General features: G+C 45.6%; 2 protein-coding genes across 4 annotated transcripts; one reads left to right on the top strand and one right to left on the bottom strand.

Moving 5' to 3' along the window:
• Nucleotides 1–1,876: 1,876 nt before the first annotated feature.
• LOC138767374 (uncharacterized) lies at nucleotides 1,877–10,418 on the bottom strand. The gene is made up of 4 exons (XM_069944873.1): nucleotides 10,364–10,418; nucleotides 8,935–8,942; nucleotides 5,349–5,406; nucleotides 1,877–2,769 (listed from the first exon to the last, which is right to left on the bottom strand). The coding sequence occupies exons 1-4, from the start codon at nucleotides 10,416–10,418 to the stop codon at nucleotides 1,877–1,879; spliced, it is 1,014 nt and encodes a 337-aa protein (XP_069800974.1).
• On the top strand, nucleotides 9,073–19,615 carry LOC138767584 (zinc finger protein 8-like). 3 transcript variants are annotated; one of them, XM_069945182.1, is made up of 6 exons: nucleotides 9,073–9,164; nucleotides 11,636–11,698; nucleotides 11,964–12,002; nucleotides 16,222–16,348; nucleotides 17,027–17,140; nucleotides 18,611–19,615. In XM_069945182.1, exons 2-6 carry the CDS (start codon nucleotides 11,648–11,650, stop codon nucleotides 19,480–19,482), a joined length of 1,203 nt encoding a protein of 400 aa, XP_069801283.1. In that variant the 5' UTR covers nucleotides 9,073–9,164; nucleotides 11,636–11,647; the 3' UTR covers nucleotides 19,483–19,615. The 3 variants fall into 3 exon arrangements, with proteins under 3 accessions (XP_069801283.1, XP_069801285.1, XP_069801284.1); XM_069945183.1 differs by lacking the exon at nucleotides 9,073–9,164 and adding an exon at nucleotides 10,976–11,216; XM_069945184.1 differs by lacking the exon at nucleotides 11,964–12,002.
• Nucleotides 19,616–20,879: the final 1,264 nt, after the last annotated feature.

The raw sequence follows: 20,879 nt of genomic DNA, 5'->3' as shown, positions 1-20,879 counted from the left end.
ATATATGTATGCTGTATATTTCAATTCGATATGTATCCGAACTGATAGGCTGTCCAAAAATTGTATACCTGATGCGTATTGACTATGTGACTGCACTGCAATGAACGTGTTAATAAAAATTATCTGATTTAAAAAAGAAAATAACGGAACACTGACAGATTTGATGCAAACTGGGCACAATAGAAACTAATTGAAATAAATGGGGCGTTTGACCGATCCACTTGTGTACATCTCTCTGTTGGCAAAATGAAAAAGAGAAACTGAAATGAGTTGGAGGGTAAAACACGGATGTGAACCTAGCCTTTATTTACCAAAATATATAACACAAGTTGACATCTTTATTTGTATCACTCTGGGACACTGTACATGTGGTGACATTCTGATTGCTGTTTTTTTTTTTTAAACAAAATTCTTCATGAAGTATAAATGACCAATTAGCATTATTTTGCAGGTCAGTACAAATTTGTCAATTTAGATACTTTTTTGGTTTTTTATAATTACACAATTAAAATCATATTTGTATGTTGCCATATTCTGAGAACAGGAAAAAAAATTTCGGGATGAGAGCTTGTTTCATGGGATAAGTTGATATTTTGTGGTGTCATCTTGGCCTATATTTGACATTTTGATCACTTTTGATTTACTTTTTAGGTAGGTCAGTAATTTTGCCAATTTAGGCTAGGTTCACATTGTGTTTTTGCTGTCCGTTTAACATATCGTTCTATGGAAAAAATGGATGATATAAAGAGATGCAAAAACGGATTGAAACAGATGCTTATCTCCTCTTCATGGACGAGAAGGCTCCAGCTCATGTGTCTCCAAACTGCGGCCCTCCAGCTGTTGCAAAACCACAATCCCCATCATGCCCGGACAGCTAAAGCTTTGGATTTGGCTGTCCAGGCATGATGGAAAATGTAGTATTGCAACTGGAGGGACGCACTTTGGAGACCTATGCTCCAGCTCATCAAGGTATGACATATCTCAGCAGAGAATAAGACGACTTGTGAACAGCATGAGACATTGTTGTCAAGCTGTAATTGATTCTCAGGGGCACTTGACAAGTTATTGACACGATGACACGATCATCGGCTGATCGTTCTCTCTATTTCACCGAGCGATAATCAGCCGAATTGGGCAGATTATCGTTACTGTGGGGAAGGGAACCCTCGACACTACAAGGGGCGCAGTCGCCACTCTCAGCTCTTGCAAAAAGTGAATGTCTTGGGTTATGTCCATTTGCTTGTTTCCAGTTAGTTATTACTTTTATTCTCTTTTTTGCGTAACCACCGTATGATGATGCTGGATATTGTCCCAGTCACTGTTTATTACCCTGTACCATAAGTTTGTGGAAAGGAGCGGAGGGATGTTGCCTGTTTCTTCCTTTTTGTCACTTCAAAATAAAGAATTAAAAAAAAAAAAAAAACTATCATCCCTAATAGTCATATAAGGAGGCTGAATGGAAAAATCTCTTATCTCACCTACTCTACTGGCTTATGTTACAGCAAGCAAAAATGATAGTTTCCAAGTGACAAATTTTATGTTACAGTCTGTCATGGGTTCAAAAGGGGCAGTGGTGAGTCCATTTAACACTAAATTAAGGTCCCAGGGAGGAAGTCTGGATTTAATCGTGGAATGAAGTCTAGAGGCCGCCTTAACAAATCTTTTAATCCAGTGGTGGTCGGCTAGTTTACAGTCAAAAAGGGCACTTGAGGCAGATATCTGTACCTTTATCGTACTAGGTCTGAGATGTTTATTTAGTCCCTCCTGTGGGGGCAAGGACATTTATAGGTTTATTAACGAATCTTTCCAAACTCCTTCTATGTCCTAAGGTAAATGAGGGAAGTGACCATTTTCTACTAGCTAGCAATGTAGAGATTTAATCTGATGAGAAGCCTCTATCAACTAGTAGTTGCCTTTCAAGTGCCAGGCTGTCAGATGAAGGTTCTGCACTTGTGGATGACATATCAAGGCCTGGCTGAGCATATCCCCCCTCTCTGGTAGCACCCATGGATCTGACAAGGACATTTTCCTCAAAAAAGGAAACCATACCCTTCTTGCCCAGAAGGCCACTATGAGGATTATGTGGGCCCTGTCCCGTCGTATCTTTCTGATCACTCTGGGCAAGAGTCTGATTGGCGGAAAGACATATGAGAGGCCCCTGTCCCATGGTTGAGCTAGAGCGTCTATTGCCAGGGGATTGTCTCCTGGGCACAGTGAGAAGTTCTTGACCTTCCTGTTCATTCGCGAGGCAAATAAGTCTATCTTTGGGGTGCCCCACAAATTGCATATCTCTTGAAATGTCTCTTGGCATAGTTCCCATTCCCCCTGATTGAGGGACTGTCTGCTGAGAAAGTCCGCCCTGAAGTTTTCCACACCCTTCAGATATAAGGCTGATAGAGGGAGGCAATGTGGTTCCACTAACCTGAACAGGAAGTGTGAGATTCTCATAAGATTCTGAGACCTGGAGCCCCCTTGATGATTGATGTAGGCGACTGTAGTCTGGTTGCCTGATAAGACTCTTACATCTTTCCCCTCCAGAAACGGAAGGACGTGGGACAAGGAGAGGAATACTGCTCTTAGTTCCCTGACATTTTGGGGGTCTTTGGCTTCTTCCAGGATCCAAAGCCCCTGGAAAACCAGAGAACCTGAATAAGCCCCCCACCCCTGAGGACTGGCGTCTGTGGTGATGGTGATGACGTCCTTGGGGCTCCAGGGAAGATCCCTGGATAGATGGTCTATGTCTGTCCACCAAGAAAGGGATCTGCAAGTCTGTGGAGACAGAATAAAGGGAGAATCAAGGGATTCTACTGTACCATTCCAATCACTAAGTATTTGTGCCTAAAGGACCCTGGAGTGATATTGTGCCCAGGGGATGGCAGGAATGCAGGAAGTGAACAGGCCTAAAACTGACATGGCTTTTCTATAGTAGTGAGGTAGTGAGTGGATGATCTATGAGATTCTGAGCTTTAGAAGAGACTAAAGAAATCTTATTGTGGTAAAAAGGTTTGTGAGGGGACCTTATTAGATTTTTCATCATTCACTTCCCATCCCAGTCTAGACAAAATTCCTTCCACTATACCAATCTAGCACTGAAGAGAGATAGCCGAGTCACTGACTAATAGAAAGTCATCTAGATAGGGAATTATGATAATGTCCTTCTCCCTAATGTGAGCCATGACCTCTGCCATCACCTTTGTAAATACCCTGGGTGCCTGGGAGATGCCAAAAGATAACGCCTGATACTGATAATGGTAGACAGTATCCCCCATTTTAACTGCAACCCTAAGGAACCTATGATGATCTGTGTGAATGGGGATGTGATAGTATGCATCTCTTAAATCCAGGGTGGCCATAAAACAACCTTCTGAAAGACTCAAAATGGCCAAAGAGACTGACTCCATTCTGAATCTCCATTCTGAATCTTTCATAAGTCAGGAATTTGTTTAGAGGTTTTAAATTGATAATGGTTCTGAACGAACCATTGGGCTTCCTGGCCAAGAATAGTGTGAAGTAGAGACCTCTACTCCACTCTGATTCAGGGACAGGAACCAAAACCTGTTTGTCAAGCAAAGATTGTACTTCTAGAATAGAATGGTCATCTTATATAGATTGGGTTACTGATAATGTTATACACACATCTGCATTGGTATAGATATGGTATGCTCTTATTGGACGATTAAAACATGTGACCCGGCATCTCTGGGCGTGCGCGCTGAGACGGTCGCTGACGCCGGCGTCGTATCCGGTTGGCCTCAATATCCGATGTGCGCATGTCCGTGACGTAATGTTGCGGTCATGCGCACTAGGAGTGAGTTGCCTGCTCGGATGTGACGCGGCCTCCGCTTCCGGCTCGGCGCGCCGCAATCCCGGAAATGCGGGTAAGTTAATTGGGACTTAGACATATATAAGGGGGTAGGGAATAGAAGGGGGCAGTTCCCTGAGGAAGATAACAATACGTACGTAGGGACGGCTCTTTCTGGTGTTCTGGCAGCATGGGTGAGTGCAATAGAACTAGAGGATAATAGTAGCTGATTTTAGACCCCTTGGAATTTGTATGTAAGCATATGGGATATTAGGAGACTCTTTAGCTCCCAGATATATATATACCCCTGTGCAGCATATTGAGGTAGAGTGCTAAAACAAAAGATATTATCATAGCGGCACCTTCCATGATGATTTATATCTGCTGACACCAGTTTTTTATGTAATGTTTTTTTTTAATTAACTTTTTGTGGTCATTTTTAAATTTTACTTGAATGAGATATAATATGTATTTGGTACCAATGTATACATAATAAAAATTATATATTTTTTTTTATGAACTAAGCCCAGTGTTCGTTTGTATAAAGTATAGTGTGGGTTGTTTTTATTTGATAAGGTGACATCTGGTGGTGCAGGGTGGTACTGCAGCCTAAATTGTTAGATTACCCCGTTCCCCTTATCTCAAACCTTGTGTGTAATTCTAGAATAAGGGCTGCATGCTTATCGGGACAAATCAGTAGTAACAAATCTTTCCCCTAGGGAGGACACAAAGGAGATTTTTAAGCCATATTTTATTGTGTCTGAGGGTGGTATTACACGGGCCGAGCAGGGCCCGATAATACCTGTAAACGAGCAGCAATCTGCTAATCGTTGCTCGTTTACTGGACCTATTACACGGCCCGATAATCGTTTGACAAGAGCTGCAAGGACATCGTTACCGATGTCCTTGCAGCCCTTGCTAAACTGGCATACATTACCCATCCACGTTCCAGGGCTGCTCCTGCGTCCGCTTCTCCCGGGGGTCCCGCGCGCTCTCTAGCGTCACAGCAGCCTGTCAGCGGGTAGGCCGCTCAGCCAATCACAGGCCGGGACCGCCGCGGCCTGTGATTGGCTGAGCGGCCTATCAGCTGACAGGCCTCTGTGACGCTAGAGCGCACGCGGGACGCAGGGAGAAGCGGGCGGCAGGAGCAGCCCTGGAACGTGGATGGGTAATGTATATCGTTAGTCGCCGGCCACGCACCGCTATTACACGCAGCGGTGCGCGGTCGGCGCCCGACGAAAATAGGTTCTAACCTATATCAACGATCAGCCGATGATCGTTGTCATCGGCTGATCGTTGCATTTATTACACGGAGCGATAATCGGCCGAATCGGGCCAATTCGGCCGATTATCGTTCCGTGTAATACCACCCTAACACAAAAGTACTGTTAGAAATACTGCACTACTCAGACACATAATACAGAAGGCGACCTCCCACAGGGCCCTGGCGTCATTGGGTCTGAACTCGAAAAGAGAAACCCCTTGGACATTTTAGGGGCTCTCCACTCTCTTTTGTAGGCAGACCCCCCTTTCTGTGTGTTCTTACCTCTCCCTTTGAAAGAACGGCTGGGCTGTTGCGGGATGAGCGGTCTTTCTATCCGAAGCTTTTTCAAGGATATTATCAAGGGCCGTTCCGAATAAAGACTTGCCCTCACAGGGGACACCACACAACTTGGACTTGAAAGTGACATCACCCTTCCATTCCTTGAGCCAAATTGCCCATGCTTCAAACACAAAGGACACAGCCTATTCTAGACTCTAAGGGTCCTATTCCACGGGCCGAGCAGGGCCCGATCTGCTACATCGGCGCTCGTTTACTATTCCACGGCCCGACAATTGTTTAGCAAGGGCTGCAAGGACATCGGTAGAGTAAAAAAGTGGTACTAACTAAACGATTTTTACAAAAAATAAAGGGGCATGAAATATCAGGAAACATGTACATACCCTTATTTCATTCCTAATCATCTACCGCATATTACGCATAAATGAGGGACCCTGATCATTCAGCACTTTATTCATGCATCCTTCAAAGAGTTTTGTTATATGAACTACTTAACCTCTTAAGGATGCATGACGTACCGGTACGTCATGCACCCGTAAGAGGTGTTCAGAGCGGGGCCGCACAACGGCCCCGCTATGAACCGCGGCTGTCCCGGGTGCCGCTTGTAGCCCGGGACCGCAGGTATTAGCGGGCACGGTCCGATCGTCATGCCCGCTAATACAGTAATCAGATGCAGCTGTCAAACATGACAGCTGCATCCGATTACCGGACGCAGCATTTGAGATCGCTCCTCCGGGACGTTGTCCCGGAGAAGCGATCTCCGTGCCTGATGCCGGCTGCAGCAGCCGAAAGCAAACGAGTACCGATCTCATTGATCTTTGCTGTATATCTATACAGCAAAGATCTCAATGAGAGATCAAAGTGTATATACTAGAAGTCCCCCAGGGGGGCTTCTAGTATATGTGTAAAAAAATAAAAATAAAGTGTTGTCAATAAAAAGCCCCCTCCCCTAATAAAAGTCTTAATCACCCCCCTTTTCCCAGGTTATAAATAAAAGTAAATAAATAAATAAATAAATAAACATGTTTGCTATCGCCGCTTGCGTAATCGCCCGAACTATTAATTAATCACATTACTGATCTCGCACAGTAAACGGCGTCAGCGCATAAAAATCCCAAAGTGTAAAATTGTGCATTTTTGATCGCATCAAATCCAGAAAAAATGTAATAAAAAGCAATCAAAAAGTCTAAATCAATAGTCCAGGAGATTTTAAGAAACTTTGTAATTGGGTTTATTAGGCAAATATGCCATTATCTGGCCGAACTGCCCGGTGCCGCAGCATACACGGGATCTCCGGGCACTCGGGGGCAGCCGGGGAGTTCCGGGTATCCATCACCTGGAGGTGCAGAGGACCGGGCCAGACTGGGAGGCACTCCCACTGGAGTGAGGTGGGAGGCCAGCGGACTGGGACATTACATATTTGGGGGTAACACAATATTGCAATATTATATTCTGCATTTTTCTCTCTGTTCAGCGTACTGAAGCATTATAGCATTGACACTTTATTTTCTTATATGCATTTATGCTGAATGGGCTTATTATGTGGTTTACAAACATGCACATGCACTTTAAATGACCTGTTTAGTTACTATAGTCCCAGTAGTGGGGTCTCCCACCTCCAAGGTATACACAGTATATCTATTGGTGTTTTCTGCTCTCCATAGAAGCCTGACACCGCCGGGGACCAGGTTTGCAATAATGGCAAATTTTTAATGACAGCATCCGATTACATTGCTGTCTATGAATCCACACACAAAATAGACTGTGAACACAATGTAAAGTACGGCTCTCGGATAATCACAGGTAGCAGCTGTTCTGTTACAGGCAGGGCCATATTAACAGCTGCTGCTGCCCTAGGCCTGAAGACACCCCATCTTGGGCACCGTAGGGGAGAGTGGTTTTGGCCACATGCATTTCTCTACATGTAGAAACATTGTCTGTATCGTGTTTTTCATTGTTTTAAATGGCTTAAAACATAAACAAGTTTCCTCATTGAATCAATGATTAGAGCAGTCTGCATATTGTCTGAAGGAATTTTTACCACAGGATTGGTAAGTAATAGTGCAAGGTATCACATTTAAAGGGAACCAATCAGCCCGTTTGGGCTGATATGGTTCCCTGGATCATTGTGTAAAGCACCTGGAGCGGCCCCGGCGCGTACCGGCCGCGGCTGCAGCAGGTGCTTTATAACAGAGAAAATGACTTTTATTCCCCGGCTCGTGACTAGATACGAGCGGGGGAAGTAGTCATGGTGGGCGGCTCCCCGCTCGTATCTAGTCACTGCGCTCTGCCTGTCAGCGCGTTCAGCGGGATGATTGACAGGCAGAGAGGCCAGTAACGGACCTCTCTGCCTGTCAATCATCCCCTCTGAGCGCGCCGACAGGCAGAGCGCAATGACTAGATACGAGCGGGGAGCCGCCCACCATGACTACTTCCTCGCTCGTATCTAGTCACGAGCCGGGGAATAAAAGTCATTTTCTCCGTTATAAAACACCTGCTGCGGCCGATATGTGTCGGGGCCGCTCCAGGTGCTTTATACTATGCTCAAGGGAACCCTTTAACACCGCCACACCAGACCTGACCAATACCACTAGAGATGAGCGAACCTGGAGCATGCTGGAGTCGATCCGAACCCGAACATTCGGCATTTGATTAGCGGTGGCTGCTGAAGTTGGATAAAGCCCTAAGGCTATGTGGAAATCATGTATATAGTCATTGGCTGTATCCATGTTTTCCAGACAACCTTAGAGCTTTATCCAAGTTCAGCAGCCCCAGCTAATCAAATACCAAACGTTTGGGTTCGGATCGACTCGAACCCGAACCCGGTTCGCTCATCTCTAAATACTACCATACTGTGACTGGATAACACCGCTATACCAGACCTGACCAATACCGCCTTACTGTGAGGCTGGGTTCACACTGCATTTTTACAATACGTTTTTTGCAAAAAACGGATGAAAAAAACTGATGCATTTGTGTGCATCCGTTTTGATCCGTTTTTCCATTGACTTTCATTGTAAAAAAAAAAAACGGATCAAAACCAGACCTGACTAATACCGCCATACTGTGACTGGATAACACCGCCACACCAGACCTGACTAATACCACCATACTGTGACTGGATAACACCGCTATACCAGACCTGAACGATACCGCCATACTGTGACTGGATAAGACCGCTATACCAGACCTGACTAATACCACCATACTGTGACTGGATAACACCGCTATACCAGACCTGACTAATACCACCATACTGTGACTGGATAACACCGCTATACCAGACCTGAACGATACCGCCATACTGTGACTGGATAACACCGCTATACCACCATACTGTGACTGAATAACATCGCTATACCAGACCTGAACAACACTGCCATATTGTGCTGAATACCACCACATCAGACCTGACTAATACCACCAACTCATGCCAACCACTGGGTACTATCAGCCATTTTTAACTACATTCCACTCAGAACACTTCACTTACGGATAATGGTTATCATAAATTTTCTGTAAGAAAAATGGCTAAAAAGGCTGATCAAATACGAAACCCACTAGAGGATACACGTGTATCTGTGCCTCATGCACGGCAGATCCACGCCACTCCTTCCCCTCAGCGCGCTCCCTCAGAGCCGCTAACTCTCCTCACACGGTAACTAGGACACCCCGCCTGACTCCTCCCCTACACATGACTGATCACATGGCCGTGACGTGACGGAAGGTCCTACAGCGCAGTAGCATCTGCGGAGCTGTCATCCTGCTGCCGCTGTGTGTGTCATTATACAGGGCTGTCAGGTAGGAGAGTGCCGCGGCCCGGTCATTGCTCTGTATAGCCTCAGCTGTATACAGGGGGCGGTGTGACCTGTGTAGTATTCTCTGTTTCCATTGCCGTACAGCGGAGGGTTATACACTGGGCCCGGGTAGGCTTCACCTATGTTATCGGTATTGTCGTGACAGAGGCTGCAGCGTCACGTGTCACCTGTCACTTATCTGTGTGCAGTGACATCCCCACTGATCGGGTAAACATGCGGTCAGGCTGAGACAGCAACGCATAGACGCTGTTCACATTATTATTGCGTTATTGCTACTAATTATATCGCATCGGTATTTAGCAGGTTGAAAGGGAAGCGATCAGATGGTAGCAGGTTACATTCACTGCAATAGTATGAAGAATTAATATCGATATATTTCAGTGGTTGGTGAGGATACAGTGTGAACAGAGCCCAGATGCCACCATCATGGGGATAGGAGACATATGGCCTGTTATACTGACCTGTGATGGATGGTAACAATAAGTCTACAGTGCCCAGGCTAAAGGTGCGTTTACACGTAACGATTATCGTACGAATTTGCGCGATAACGATCGAATTCGAACGATAATTGTACGTGTAAACGCAGCGAACGATCAAACGACGAACGATAAATCGTTCATTTTGATCTTTCAACATGTTCTAAAATCGTCGTTCATAACAAAATTCGCAGATCGTTCCGTGTAAACAGTCGTTCCCCGATTTAACCAATGTGTGAGATAGGCTTAAGCGATCGCAAAGCGAATTTTCCGTACGATATATCGTACCGTCTAAACGCTGATCGTTATGAAAAGAAAATCGTTACTCCGACATCGTTAATCGTGCGATCGGGCCAATTATCGTTTCGTGTAAACGTACCTTTAGGGTTCCATCACCGATCAGTAGGAGGGAACCCTGGGACTTCCTGCACGCTTCTCCCAGTGGGTGTCAAGACACTCAGATCTCGACCAATCAGAACACAGATCACTGATCTCAGGGAGAACGGCCAAAGAAAACGCGGTTAAAGCGCTCAGTGCAGTGAAATCCTAGGTGCATTGCCCTCTGGGAAATACAATATGCAAAATGAGTCTCTGGAGCCTCATTTAGGGTGAAATCTGCTGTGATTCCCGAAACTGTCAGTATTAATAGGTTTACATACATTTTTATCCCACTGGGAGTGTGTAAACCCCGTCCCCCTTAACCCACAGCAGCTCGGTGAATACTGGTCCGCGCTCCGGCCTGCTTCTGTGGCTCCCGGCATCCTGACACTCAGTGGCTGTGGCAGGACAGTGCACTGATTGGCTGAGAGGGACGTCAGGGAGCCAGGAGGAGGTTAATGGGGACGGTCTTTATATACTCGATGAAAATTCTGCTGCGAGTATGTAAACACTGACAGTACGGGAATCGCAGCAGATGCGTGTGAACCTAAGAGTTTCAGAGCAAAGGACTAACCAGATATCCATCCAGGGAAGGACCTAGCCAAGGTGCAGCTTCTGTAAGGAGACCGCCAACACCAGCATATTAAAGGGGTAGTGCGGCGCTAAACATTTATTCACAAAATAACACACATTACAAAGTTATACAACTTTGTAATGTGTGTTATGCAAGTGAATGGCCCCCTTCCCCGTGTCATCATTGTCACGAGATGGTGGATGGTGGACGGGGGTCGACAGTAATGCGGTGAGTATAATGCACCACACTTCTGGGGGTGGGGGAACACGGGGAAGGGGGCCATTCACATACATAACACACATTACAAAGTTGTATAACTTTGTAATGTGTGTTATTTTGTGAATAAATCTTTAGCGCCGCACTACCCCTTTAAGTGGTCCTTTCAGTCAATGTCCAACTCAATTTACAAGTCTAATGGTGCGTTTACACAGAACGATTATCGTTCGAATTTTCGCTATAACGCAGCTCAGCCATTCAGTGGTCGAAGCGGAGTCCCACCTCTGTCTCTGAATGGCTGAGCTGCCTTGAGACATCACGTCTCAAGACGCAGCTCAGACCAGGAAGCGGCAGAGGGACAGGAGAACAGGGCGGCGCTAGAACCAGGGAGGTAAGTGACCAGCGGCCTCTATATCCACCACTTCCCCGGCCATACACTGAAAATAACCCCAGCCCGGAGTACCCCTTTAAGCCACATAGCCTACTCCACACTAATGAGGGGCAACACCCCAAAACAGCTGTCTGGATGGATGCCTGACCTTGGTATTTTTCTGGTCATATCATTAGACTTTGACTGTCCAGGCATGATGGGAGTTGTAGTTCTGCAACAGCTGGAGAGCCAAGGCCCCCCCCCCCGATCTATCATATACATCTGCAGGACACCACAAAATTGTGATGTACTAAAGAGCCTGTCAGTTACAGGATGGTATAGGATATTTGCTGTGATTTTTAACATCTGCTCATTTGTATGGCTGCCATTGTTTTTTCCAATGATTTTTATTTTTTTTTCAAATTGCTATTTTTCCTAAGCTGGCCCTCCAAATGGCTGAGTGTGACACAGACAGTGAGAGCAGCCACGCTTTAGATGGGGAGGTAAGCAGTAGCTTTCTTATCTTTGTATAATGTGAGAACATGGGGACATTACAGAGTTTGTGGTGCTGTGATGGTCGTTTTTAGGCTCCTTGGGTGACCATGTGACCTCTACATTATGTTGTAGATTCTCCTGTACATGCACTTTTCATACAAAGGCATATATTTATTCTATGGAGAAGTGCAGTAGCTCTGTCTAGTACTCTGAAGCCCCTATTACACGGGGCAATCTCTGTCAGGTCAGCGCTCACTTGCTTCTCATTTCCAGGTTAATGTCGACGCTGTTACACGCACCGACACTGAGCAGGTAAATGGTGTGTGTGGGGGGGGCATCGCAAGGAGCCCATAGGAGGAAGTGGTGGTCTGCTGCCACCGCTCCAATTGCACGGAGCGCTAAAGAGCAGATCGTTGCAATCTTGGTCGTTTGTCTTTTAACATGTTGAAAAACAACGATCAACGGACATTATTCATAATCAAACAAATTTACAGCTCACCCTTTCTCAGCTGTTCTTATCTTTGTGCAGTTCTCCTGTTGGGAGCGCGTGGAATAGTAGAGCGGGCCGTGCTCCGTATTCAAATATAGTCAAAGATCGTGGATCCACAGCTCCATAAAAGTTATAGACTTTATTGAAGGTACATTAAAAACTTCACACAATTAAAAGTGCGCCGACGCGTTGCGGAGGCTCCCCTCCTTAATCATGATTAAGGAGGGGAGCCTCCGCAACGCGTCGGAGCACTTTTAATTGTGTGAAGTTTTTAATGTACCTTCAATAAAGTCTATAACTTTTATGGAGCTGTGGATCCACGATCTTGGACATTATTCATGTCGGCTGATTAATGTCTTCTATTACACAAAGCAATTATCAGCCGTAATGGCCAATAATCGGCCAACTACGGCCCCTAATTTTGTGTAATAGGGCCTTGACAGTCAGGGTATGTTAAAGCGACTCTGTACCCACAATCTGACCCCCCCAAACCACTTGTACCTTCGGATAGCTGCTTTTAATCCAAAATCTGTCCTGGGGTCCGTTCAGCAGGTGATGCAGTTATTGTCATAAAAACAACTTTTAATCCGGCAGCGATGTGTCTAATGGCCGGGGCTTACATTTTTATATGCATTAGGCTGGCACTACCTCACCGTCCTTCCTCCCCACCCTCATTATTAGGAATGATCCAGGAACATTTACTGCTGTTTGAGCTTTGCACAGGTGTATTAACGATCCAGCCCATGTGTCGGGCTGCCACAGATGGGGAAAAGGAGACAATCTGCCTGGAGTATTCCTAATGATAAGGAGGGTGGGGAGGACAGAGAGGTGGTGCCAGCCTAATGCATATACAAATGTAAGCCCCGGCCGTTAGACACAGCGCTGCCGGATTAAAAGTTGTTTTTATGACAATAACTGCTTCACCTGCCGAACGGACCCCAGGACAGATCTTGGATTAAAAGCAGCTATCCGAAGGTACAAGTGGTTTGGGGGGGTCAGATTGTGGGTACGGAGTCGCTTTAACACTGAGGAATAGGCGAGGAATTTCAAGCTGAATCCGTGCTTAATTTTAGCTTAAATGTTTAAATGTTCTTAAATGTTCCACTTGAAATTCCCCCTGTAAAATATGTGCAAAGTAATGTCCCATTGTTCATAGAAAAAGTGATTAGGAGGGCACTCACCATTAAAATATAGCCTTTATTTCATTTCTTTAAAACCGTCCATGCAGTCAGGTACGAGGACGCCAGCTCCGGCGTGATTGTGAGGGGCGTGACAGCTGTTTCACACGTGATTCGTGCTTATGAGCGTCTGTAGAAGCACGAATCACATGTGAAACAGCTGTCACGCCCCTCACAATCACGCCGGAGCTGGCGTCCTCGTACCTGACTGCATGGACGGTTTTAAAGAAATGAAATAAAGGCTATATTTTAATGGTGAGTGCCCTCCTAATCACTTTTTCTATGAATTTTGAGACTGCGCCTATCTGGCTTTCTATAAGGGGTGAGCACCACCATATAATAGTACACTTTCCATTCCCTGCAGTTTTTTCCATGAATCCAATGTGAACTACCTGGTAGTGCCAGCCACAGTATCTCATCATTTGTTCAATGTCCCATTGTGTTCAATGGGATTTTAGCTCTGTTGCTAACACGGCAGAATGTTCAGCCATGGATCCGCTTTCCGCCCAAAGATTTGACATGTTAAAACTTTAGGCGGATTCCGCTTGAGAAATTCCATAGAAGTTATTGGAGCGTTGTATTTCCACTTTCCGCTCACATCCTATTTGAATTCCTCAGCCAGAGCAGAAGAAGCAGAAAACTTTCCTCTTCCTCCTCTATTCCTCATTGTAAACATACCCTTTAAGTCAATGTACCATCAGGCCTGGGCTGAAGCACTGGAGGCGGCACGACCCACCACCATTGGGAGGAACCCCTCGCCCCTCTATGATGTGGCTTCATTAGATTCAATGGGGCCGTATCATAGAGGGTCGGGGTTTACCTCTCACTGGTGTTGGGTCGTGCCGCCTCCAGTGCTTCAGCCCGTGCCTGATGGTACATTCACTTTAATGTTAATGTCTTATAGCATCTCTTATCTGCTTTGTGTGATTGACTTCCAGCAGTGAGACTCTCTTTGGGTCAAGCAAGCGGTAAAAATCTTCTGTAAAGGCCGTATTACACGGTACAATGATGAGGGGAAAGCGACCGCCGACCTGTCAGTTTATCGTTCGCTTCCCCATCGTTCCCCGCTTGCTCCCTGTGCTATTACATGCACAGACAGCAAGGGAAGGGGGGCACAGGTAGCTGCAGGAGGGGCTGCTTGGATGATCTGAGGTCAGCTGCAGTCTGCTGCCACTGCCCCTATTACACGGAGCGTCAAGCAGCAGACCGTCACTGACCTGATCATTGCGTTTCAACATGTTGAAAGACCATGATCAGCCAGCATTGTGCATTTCGGCTGATCTTGGTCTTTTAACATGACCCATTACACCAAACAGTTATCGGCTGGAACAGTCGTAATTGGCCAAGTACGGCCAATAATTGTCTGGTGTAATAGGGCCTTAACTGACTCGTGTAGTTTTTCTGGCCAGCTACCATGAGGAGCAGCATAGACAAGCGGGAAAGGTGCAGTGTGGAATTGGACCCTATATGCTTTTTGTGCATTTTATTTTTTGAATACCCCTTTAAGTACTAAATTATTACGTACAAGATATATCATTTTGTCTTGGGACCAGATTTAGGTAGAAATCTCCCTTTAGCCTAAACTCATTAAAGGGTTGTCTGAGATTAGAAAAACATAGGGGGAGGTTAATCAAGATCAGTGTACCTGTATTATGCTGATCTGACCTAAATCCCTGTCCCTATGCTGGATTTATGGCAGCCTCAGAAATCACTGCGATTCATCAGGCATGGGGGAGGAGGCCAAGACCCTTCAAACCTTGCCGTGTCCCCCCATTGGGCGACCAGGGCATGCGCTGGGGAAAAAGTTGCCAATTTTTGTACAAACAATGTGGTTAGTGCAAAATCAGTGACTTTTTGAAGCCATCTTTTTTTTCCCCAAAAAAAACAGCGTTCTCATTTGTCCTCAGGTTATTTGTGTTATTGCAACTCTGCTCCATTCACGTCAGCGGAACAGAGCTGCGATACCACGCTGAAACTGAAAGCAAGAGTGGAGCTGTTCTGTAAAGAAAGCAGCCATGTTTTACTAATACTGGATAACACATTTAAAGAAAAAGCCGTAAAGACCATGGGTGATATTGTTCACTGTTTCAGCAGTTAGACTATTTAGGTTTTTATATGCAAAAGAAGGGTCGGTGGAGTCTCATTTACGATTCTCAAAACACGGGAATAGCCAGATATCCCTCCAGGGGAGGGAAGCCTATAGCCAGAATCCTGCCGGGGTGACAGGCTCCCAACCCCGTTAGAGCTCCCTATACTCACCTAATCCCGCCGGGTCCCGCTTCTGGAGGTGGTCGGGTGATGGAGATCTCAGCCGCTGCAGCCCGGCGCGTTCGCTGAGAGATGAGTTCAACACCCATAGAGAATGACAGGAGAGTCCAGCGCTCCGTCATTCTCTATGAGCGTTGGACTCATCTCTCAGCGCGCGCGCCGGGCTGCAGCGGCTGAGATCTTCATCACCCGACCACCTCCAGAAGCGGGACCCCGCGGGATTAGGTGAGTATAGGGGGCTCTAACGGGGGGTCGGGAGCCTGTCACCCCGGCACGGGGGGTGACAGGTTCCCTTTAAGGGGCTACGTATCAGGGTGGTTTGGTGATCTCCCCACTGGAAGGCACCCCCTTGGCAATAGGCTTTCCTCCCCTGGAGGGATATCTGGCTATTCCCGTGTTTTGAGACTTGTAACTGAGACTCCACGGACCCTTCTTTTGCATATTTAAATTTATAGGGGGCAATGCATCAGTGGAGACTCTTCAGTGAGTACTCCAATTGATGATTTTTCTGTCGCTGGTCTCCCTGAGTTCAGCGATTGCTGTGTTTTGTTGTTTTTATTTAGGTTTTTACACTTTTATCATTTCTATGTTGCAGGAATCAATAAAATCAGATAATCTCACGGTGCGTTTCTCGGTAGAGGAGCTGGAATCACATGAAGAGAGACAAAAGGAATCTTGCAAGAGTGGGACAACAAAGATCCACCAAAGTCCAACCTTAGTGGGTAGGACAGCAGCCCTTTACTTTTACACTGGTGTTTATGTAGCTCGCCCTGTGGGACAGCTTCACACTCTGCCAAGCACTGTGTTAGGATACTATTACACGGAACGATAATCGGCCAAATTGGCCCTATCCGGCCGATTAACGTTACGCATAATAAACACAACAATCAGCTGATGACAACGATCATCAGCTGATCGTTGATATAGGTTTTGGAACTATAATTGTCGGGCACCGACAGCGCATCGCTACATGTAATAACGGTGCGCGACCGGCGGCTGACGATTTGCAAAGTGCATACATTACCTATCCATGGTCCAGGGCTCCTCCTACACTCTGCTTCTCCCCGCGGCCAGTGATTGGCTGAGCGGCCTGTCAGCTAAGACAGGCCGCTCTGAAGCTGCAGCGCGCAGGACCGGGGGAGAAGCGGACCACAAGAGGAGCCCTGGACCATGGATAGGTAATGTATGCAGTTTAAGCAAGGGCTGCAAGGACATCGGTAACAATGTCCATACAGCCCTTGTTAAACGATTATCGGGCCGTGTAATAGGCCCAGTAAACGAGCGCCGATCTAGCAGATCGGCGTTCGTTTACAGTTATTGTCGGGCCATGTAATACTACCCTTAGTAGTCACTGACCACTGTTCTTTTATTTTCCCCATCACTGTATTTTCTGCCATCAGGTTACATTTATGTGAAGCCAGAGATAGTATCGCGGATTCACCGAGGAGAGGAGCTGTGTGTGCGGAGCAATTTGTATTCACAAAAGTGGAACTGCAAAACTAGTTCTTCCACAAGTATGTATGGGTTTTCTTCTGCTTTACTCCTGAAGATTAAAGGTTTTTTGTTTTTTTTTAGAACCTATAGATTGGATTAAAGGGTTAAAGAGATTAAAAGAGTAGTTCACCAAAACATTTTTTTTCTTTCAAATCAACTGGTGCCAGAGATTTGAAATTTACTTCTATTAAAAAGTCTTCCAGTACTTGTCAGCTGCTGTATGTCCTGCAGGAAGTGGTGTTTTCTTTGCAGTCTGACACAGTGCTCTCTGCTGCCACCTCTGTCCATGTCAGGAACTGTCCATAGAAAACCTCTTCTGGTCTCCAGACTGGACAGAATACACCACTTCCTGCACAACATACAGCAGCTGATACGTACTGGAAGACTTGAGATTTTTTAATTACAAATCTAATTTTCTGACACAAGTTCATTCAAAAGAAAAAATTGTGAACTACCCTTTTAAAGGAGAACTCCGACCAACATAAAAAAATCACCTGAAGGCAGGGAGGAACATAATAAAGAAGCTCTACTTACCTCTCCCCGTGCCCCCGCAGCTCTGCCTTTCAGCTCCAGGACCCCCGCCGGCCTCTCGGATCAGAAGCCGGGAGAAAATGACTTCCGTCGTAGGTAAGTGATTCTGTGACTTAGCATTGCGTGGGCACGGACACAAGTAAGTAGAGCTTCTTTATTATGTCCCCCCTGCCTGTAGCCAATTTATCATTTTGGCCAGAGTTCCCCTTTAAAATTATCTATTCAGTCTCCTTCCCCCCGTTCTGAGCTGCTGCTTTCTGCTGAAGACACAAAAATCTGTGTGAGCTTTTCTCTGTGTCTATTTCTCCTCCCCCCTCCCTTCTGAGACAGCTGATGTTAACAAGTCCTTGGCAGGCTTTATCTGTAACATTGAAGCTTGTTTGTAATGCTGGGAGGGTTAATCACAGTGAGTCCATTAGCATCTTCACCTCAGATTAACCCTCCCAGCATTACAAAGCTGCAGATAAAGCCTGCCAGGGACTTGTTTACATCATCTGTCTCAGAAGGGAGGGGGGAGGAGGGAGAGACAGAGAGAAAAGCTCACACAGATTTTTTGTGTCTTAAGCAGAAAGCAGCAGCTCAGAACTGGAGGAAGGAGACTGAGTAGATAATAACAAGTATGAAAGGAATTGTCTGACCATGGGCAGCAACATATCAAAAGTTATGTTTGAGAGGAATATCCCTTTAAGTATATTAGTCTGGCCCTCTAAAACCATTCCAATTTCTCATGTGACCCCATGGGAAAATTAGTTGCCCACCCATGGCCTATGCTGTATCCATGTTTTCCCGGACTCCCTAGGGCTACATTCCGCTTCTTCCTCCACCAGTCATCAAACCCGAACATGCTTGAGGTTCACTCATATCTATTATGAAACCATCCTTTAGAAAGGAAATCATTGAGACATCAAAGGGACTTCTCATATTTGTAAATTTTAATTCACTTTTTTTTTTATGAACAGGTAGATGTAAAAGTGACAAGTTTGAGGAAGACTCCAGGACTGTGGTAAATTCTTCCAATACTTCATCAGAAGATAATAGATGTGCACAGCAAGATTATAACCAAAGAGAGAGACAGGTGCTTCATGTTAAAAGCTTCCACAGTGGACCGTGCATTAATTCCGCTCCAGTAAATACAGTTTGCAAAGTAGAAAGCCCTTCCAATTCCAATGCTGCTTTGAGGAAACCATGTATGTCAACGCTCCCGCTAAAGTACGCTAGTGCCAACTCCATAAGTAATCAGATACGAGAGGAACATGGCACAGAAAAGGAGGCCTCATGTACTAGACAATCGCCTGTGACCCCACAGAAAACTCGCACCCGGAGGAAACATTTCATGAGCGGCCGGGGCACAAATGGTGACTCTTCAGAGCCTAAAATAATAACGCCAGGAACTAAAGCTAAACCTGCTAAGTCGTATACCTGCACAGTGTGCGGCAAGAGTTTTACCCAAAATGCCAGTCTCATCATCCATCACCGGACACACACAGGGGAAAGACCCCATGTCTGTAAGGAGTGTGGGAAAAGCTTTATCAGTAGCGCCTACTTAGTCATGCACCAGAGAATCCACACGGGAGAACGGCCCTATGTTTGCAAGGAGTGCGGGAAAAGCTTTATAAACAGTTCCAATCTCATCATCCATAGGAGAGTGCATACCGGAGAACGTCCCTATGTGTGCAATGAGTGCGGCAAGAGCTTCCGCCACAGCTCCGATCTCGTCAGGCACCAAAAAGTCCACACTGGAGAGAGGCCCTACACCTGCACCGAGTGTGGGAAGTGCTTTTTCCGAAGCTCTCACCTTATCCGACACCGAAGGGTCCATACAAAGATGTAGATGAACAGTCTTATTTTATTTATTTATAACTTTATTCATTGAATTCAGAAATCATGCATTGCCAAATATTTAGCTGTACTTATTGCACTTTTTATTATGCAGGGCTAGGGAACCTTGGCTCTCCAGCTGCTGCAAAACTACAACTCTTTAGCTGTCCAGGCATGATGGGAGTTGTAGTTTTGCAACAGCTGGAGAGCCAAGGTTCCCTAGCCCTGCTATAATGGGTTGATGTCTCACTATCTACAACTCCCAGTATCCTTTGATGGCAATGATGCCAGGGCATAGAGACGAGGAGAAACTGCTTTATTGCTTTATTCCACCCCAAACAGCACCCATTACATTCCTTCTTTTCATTCTGTATATGATGTCGCTAATCCAACGTCTCGCAATGCAACAGGATTTGGGCAGGATTTGTTGTAGCAGGTTCATAGTTGCTTCTCCTCACATAGATCCCTGGCAGTGCACTTCGATATTTGCTGACAGCACTTAATGTTTTTGTCTTTTAATTCGCTATAAGATTTCTCATAGCCTGCCCACTTAAAATGTCCCTGTAACTTTAAAGAGACTCTGTCAGTAGGTTTCTGCTGTCCTATCTCAGTGTGGTATAAACTAGTGGCAGAGAAGGTGAAAAGAATGATGTATCACTTACATTGTTCTGTGCAGCTGATCCAGAGATCTCCTCCTGAATATTATGGACAAGAAGTATCCTCTCTATTATGTACATGAGCCCAGTAGTCCTGGATATTCATGAGAAGCAGAAAACTCCGCCCACCAGCTGCTGATTGGCAGTTATCTATCCATGCTATGTACAGGCATCAACTGTCAATCAACAGCTGGAGGGCGGGGGGAGGGGTGCGGCAAGAATCCTATTCTGCATATTAGGAGAACAGCTGTACAGAATGATGTAAGTAATACACCAATCTGTTCACCATTTCTGTCACTAATTTATGCTGCCCTCATTTAAGGCCCTTTAAAAAAAAAAAAAAACTTTTAACAGGTAACACAGCTAGGAGTATATTACCCACAACTTCCGAGATAAACTTTAAAAACTTTTCCAATATCTGTACGATATGTCGGACGTTTTCTGAAGTAACAGGGACACTTTAATAAAGGAAAGAAATAAAAACTTGGGAAGTGGTCTGACTGGATTAGCAGTTTCTTGCAACCTCTGTATTAAACTTTCACATTCAAATCTAGTGCTCTATACCTTTTGAATTTATATTTACATCTGCTTAGACTGGTGCTGGTCTATACAAACATATGCAGTCACTTTCTCATGTGCATGCTGAGAGTTGTAGTTTTGCAGATGCTGTAGACCATACATTCATTTCTTGTCCTTGTATCACAGAACAAGGGACTTCTCCCCTTCCTTGGTCTGCAGCTAGGCACTAAAGGCC

The sequence above is a fragment of the Dendropsophus ebraccatus genome, chromosome 11 (assembly GCF_027789765.1).
Source record: "Dendropsophus ebraccatus isolate aDenEbr1 chromosome 11, aDenEbr1.pat, whole genome shotgun sequence".
In the NCBI taxonomy this organism is placed as follows: Eukaryota; Metazoa; Chordata; class Amphibia; order Anura; family Hylidae; genus Dendropsophus; species Dendropsophus ebraccatus.
The sequence above is the reverse complement of the archived record's forward strand: the minus strand, read 5'-3'. Positions and strand labels throughout refer to the sequence as shown.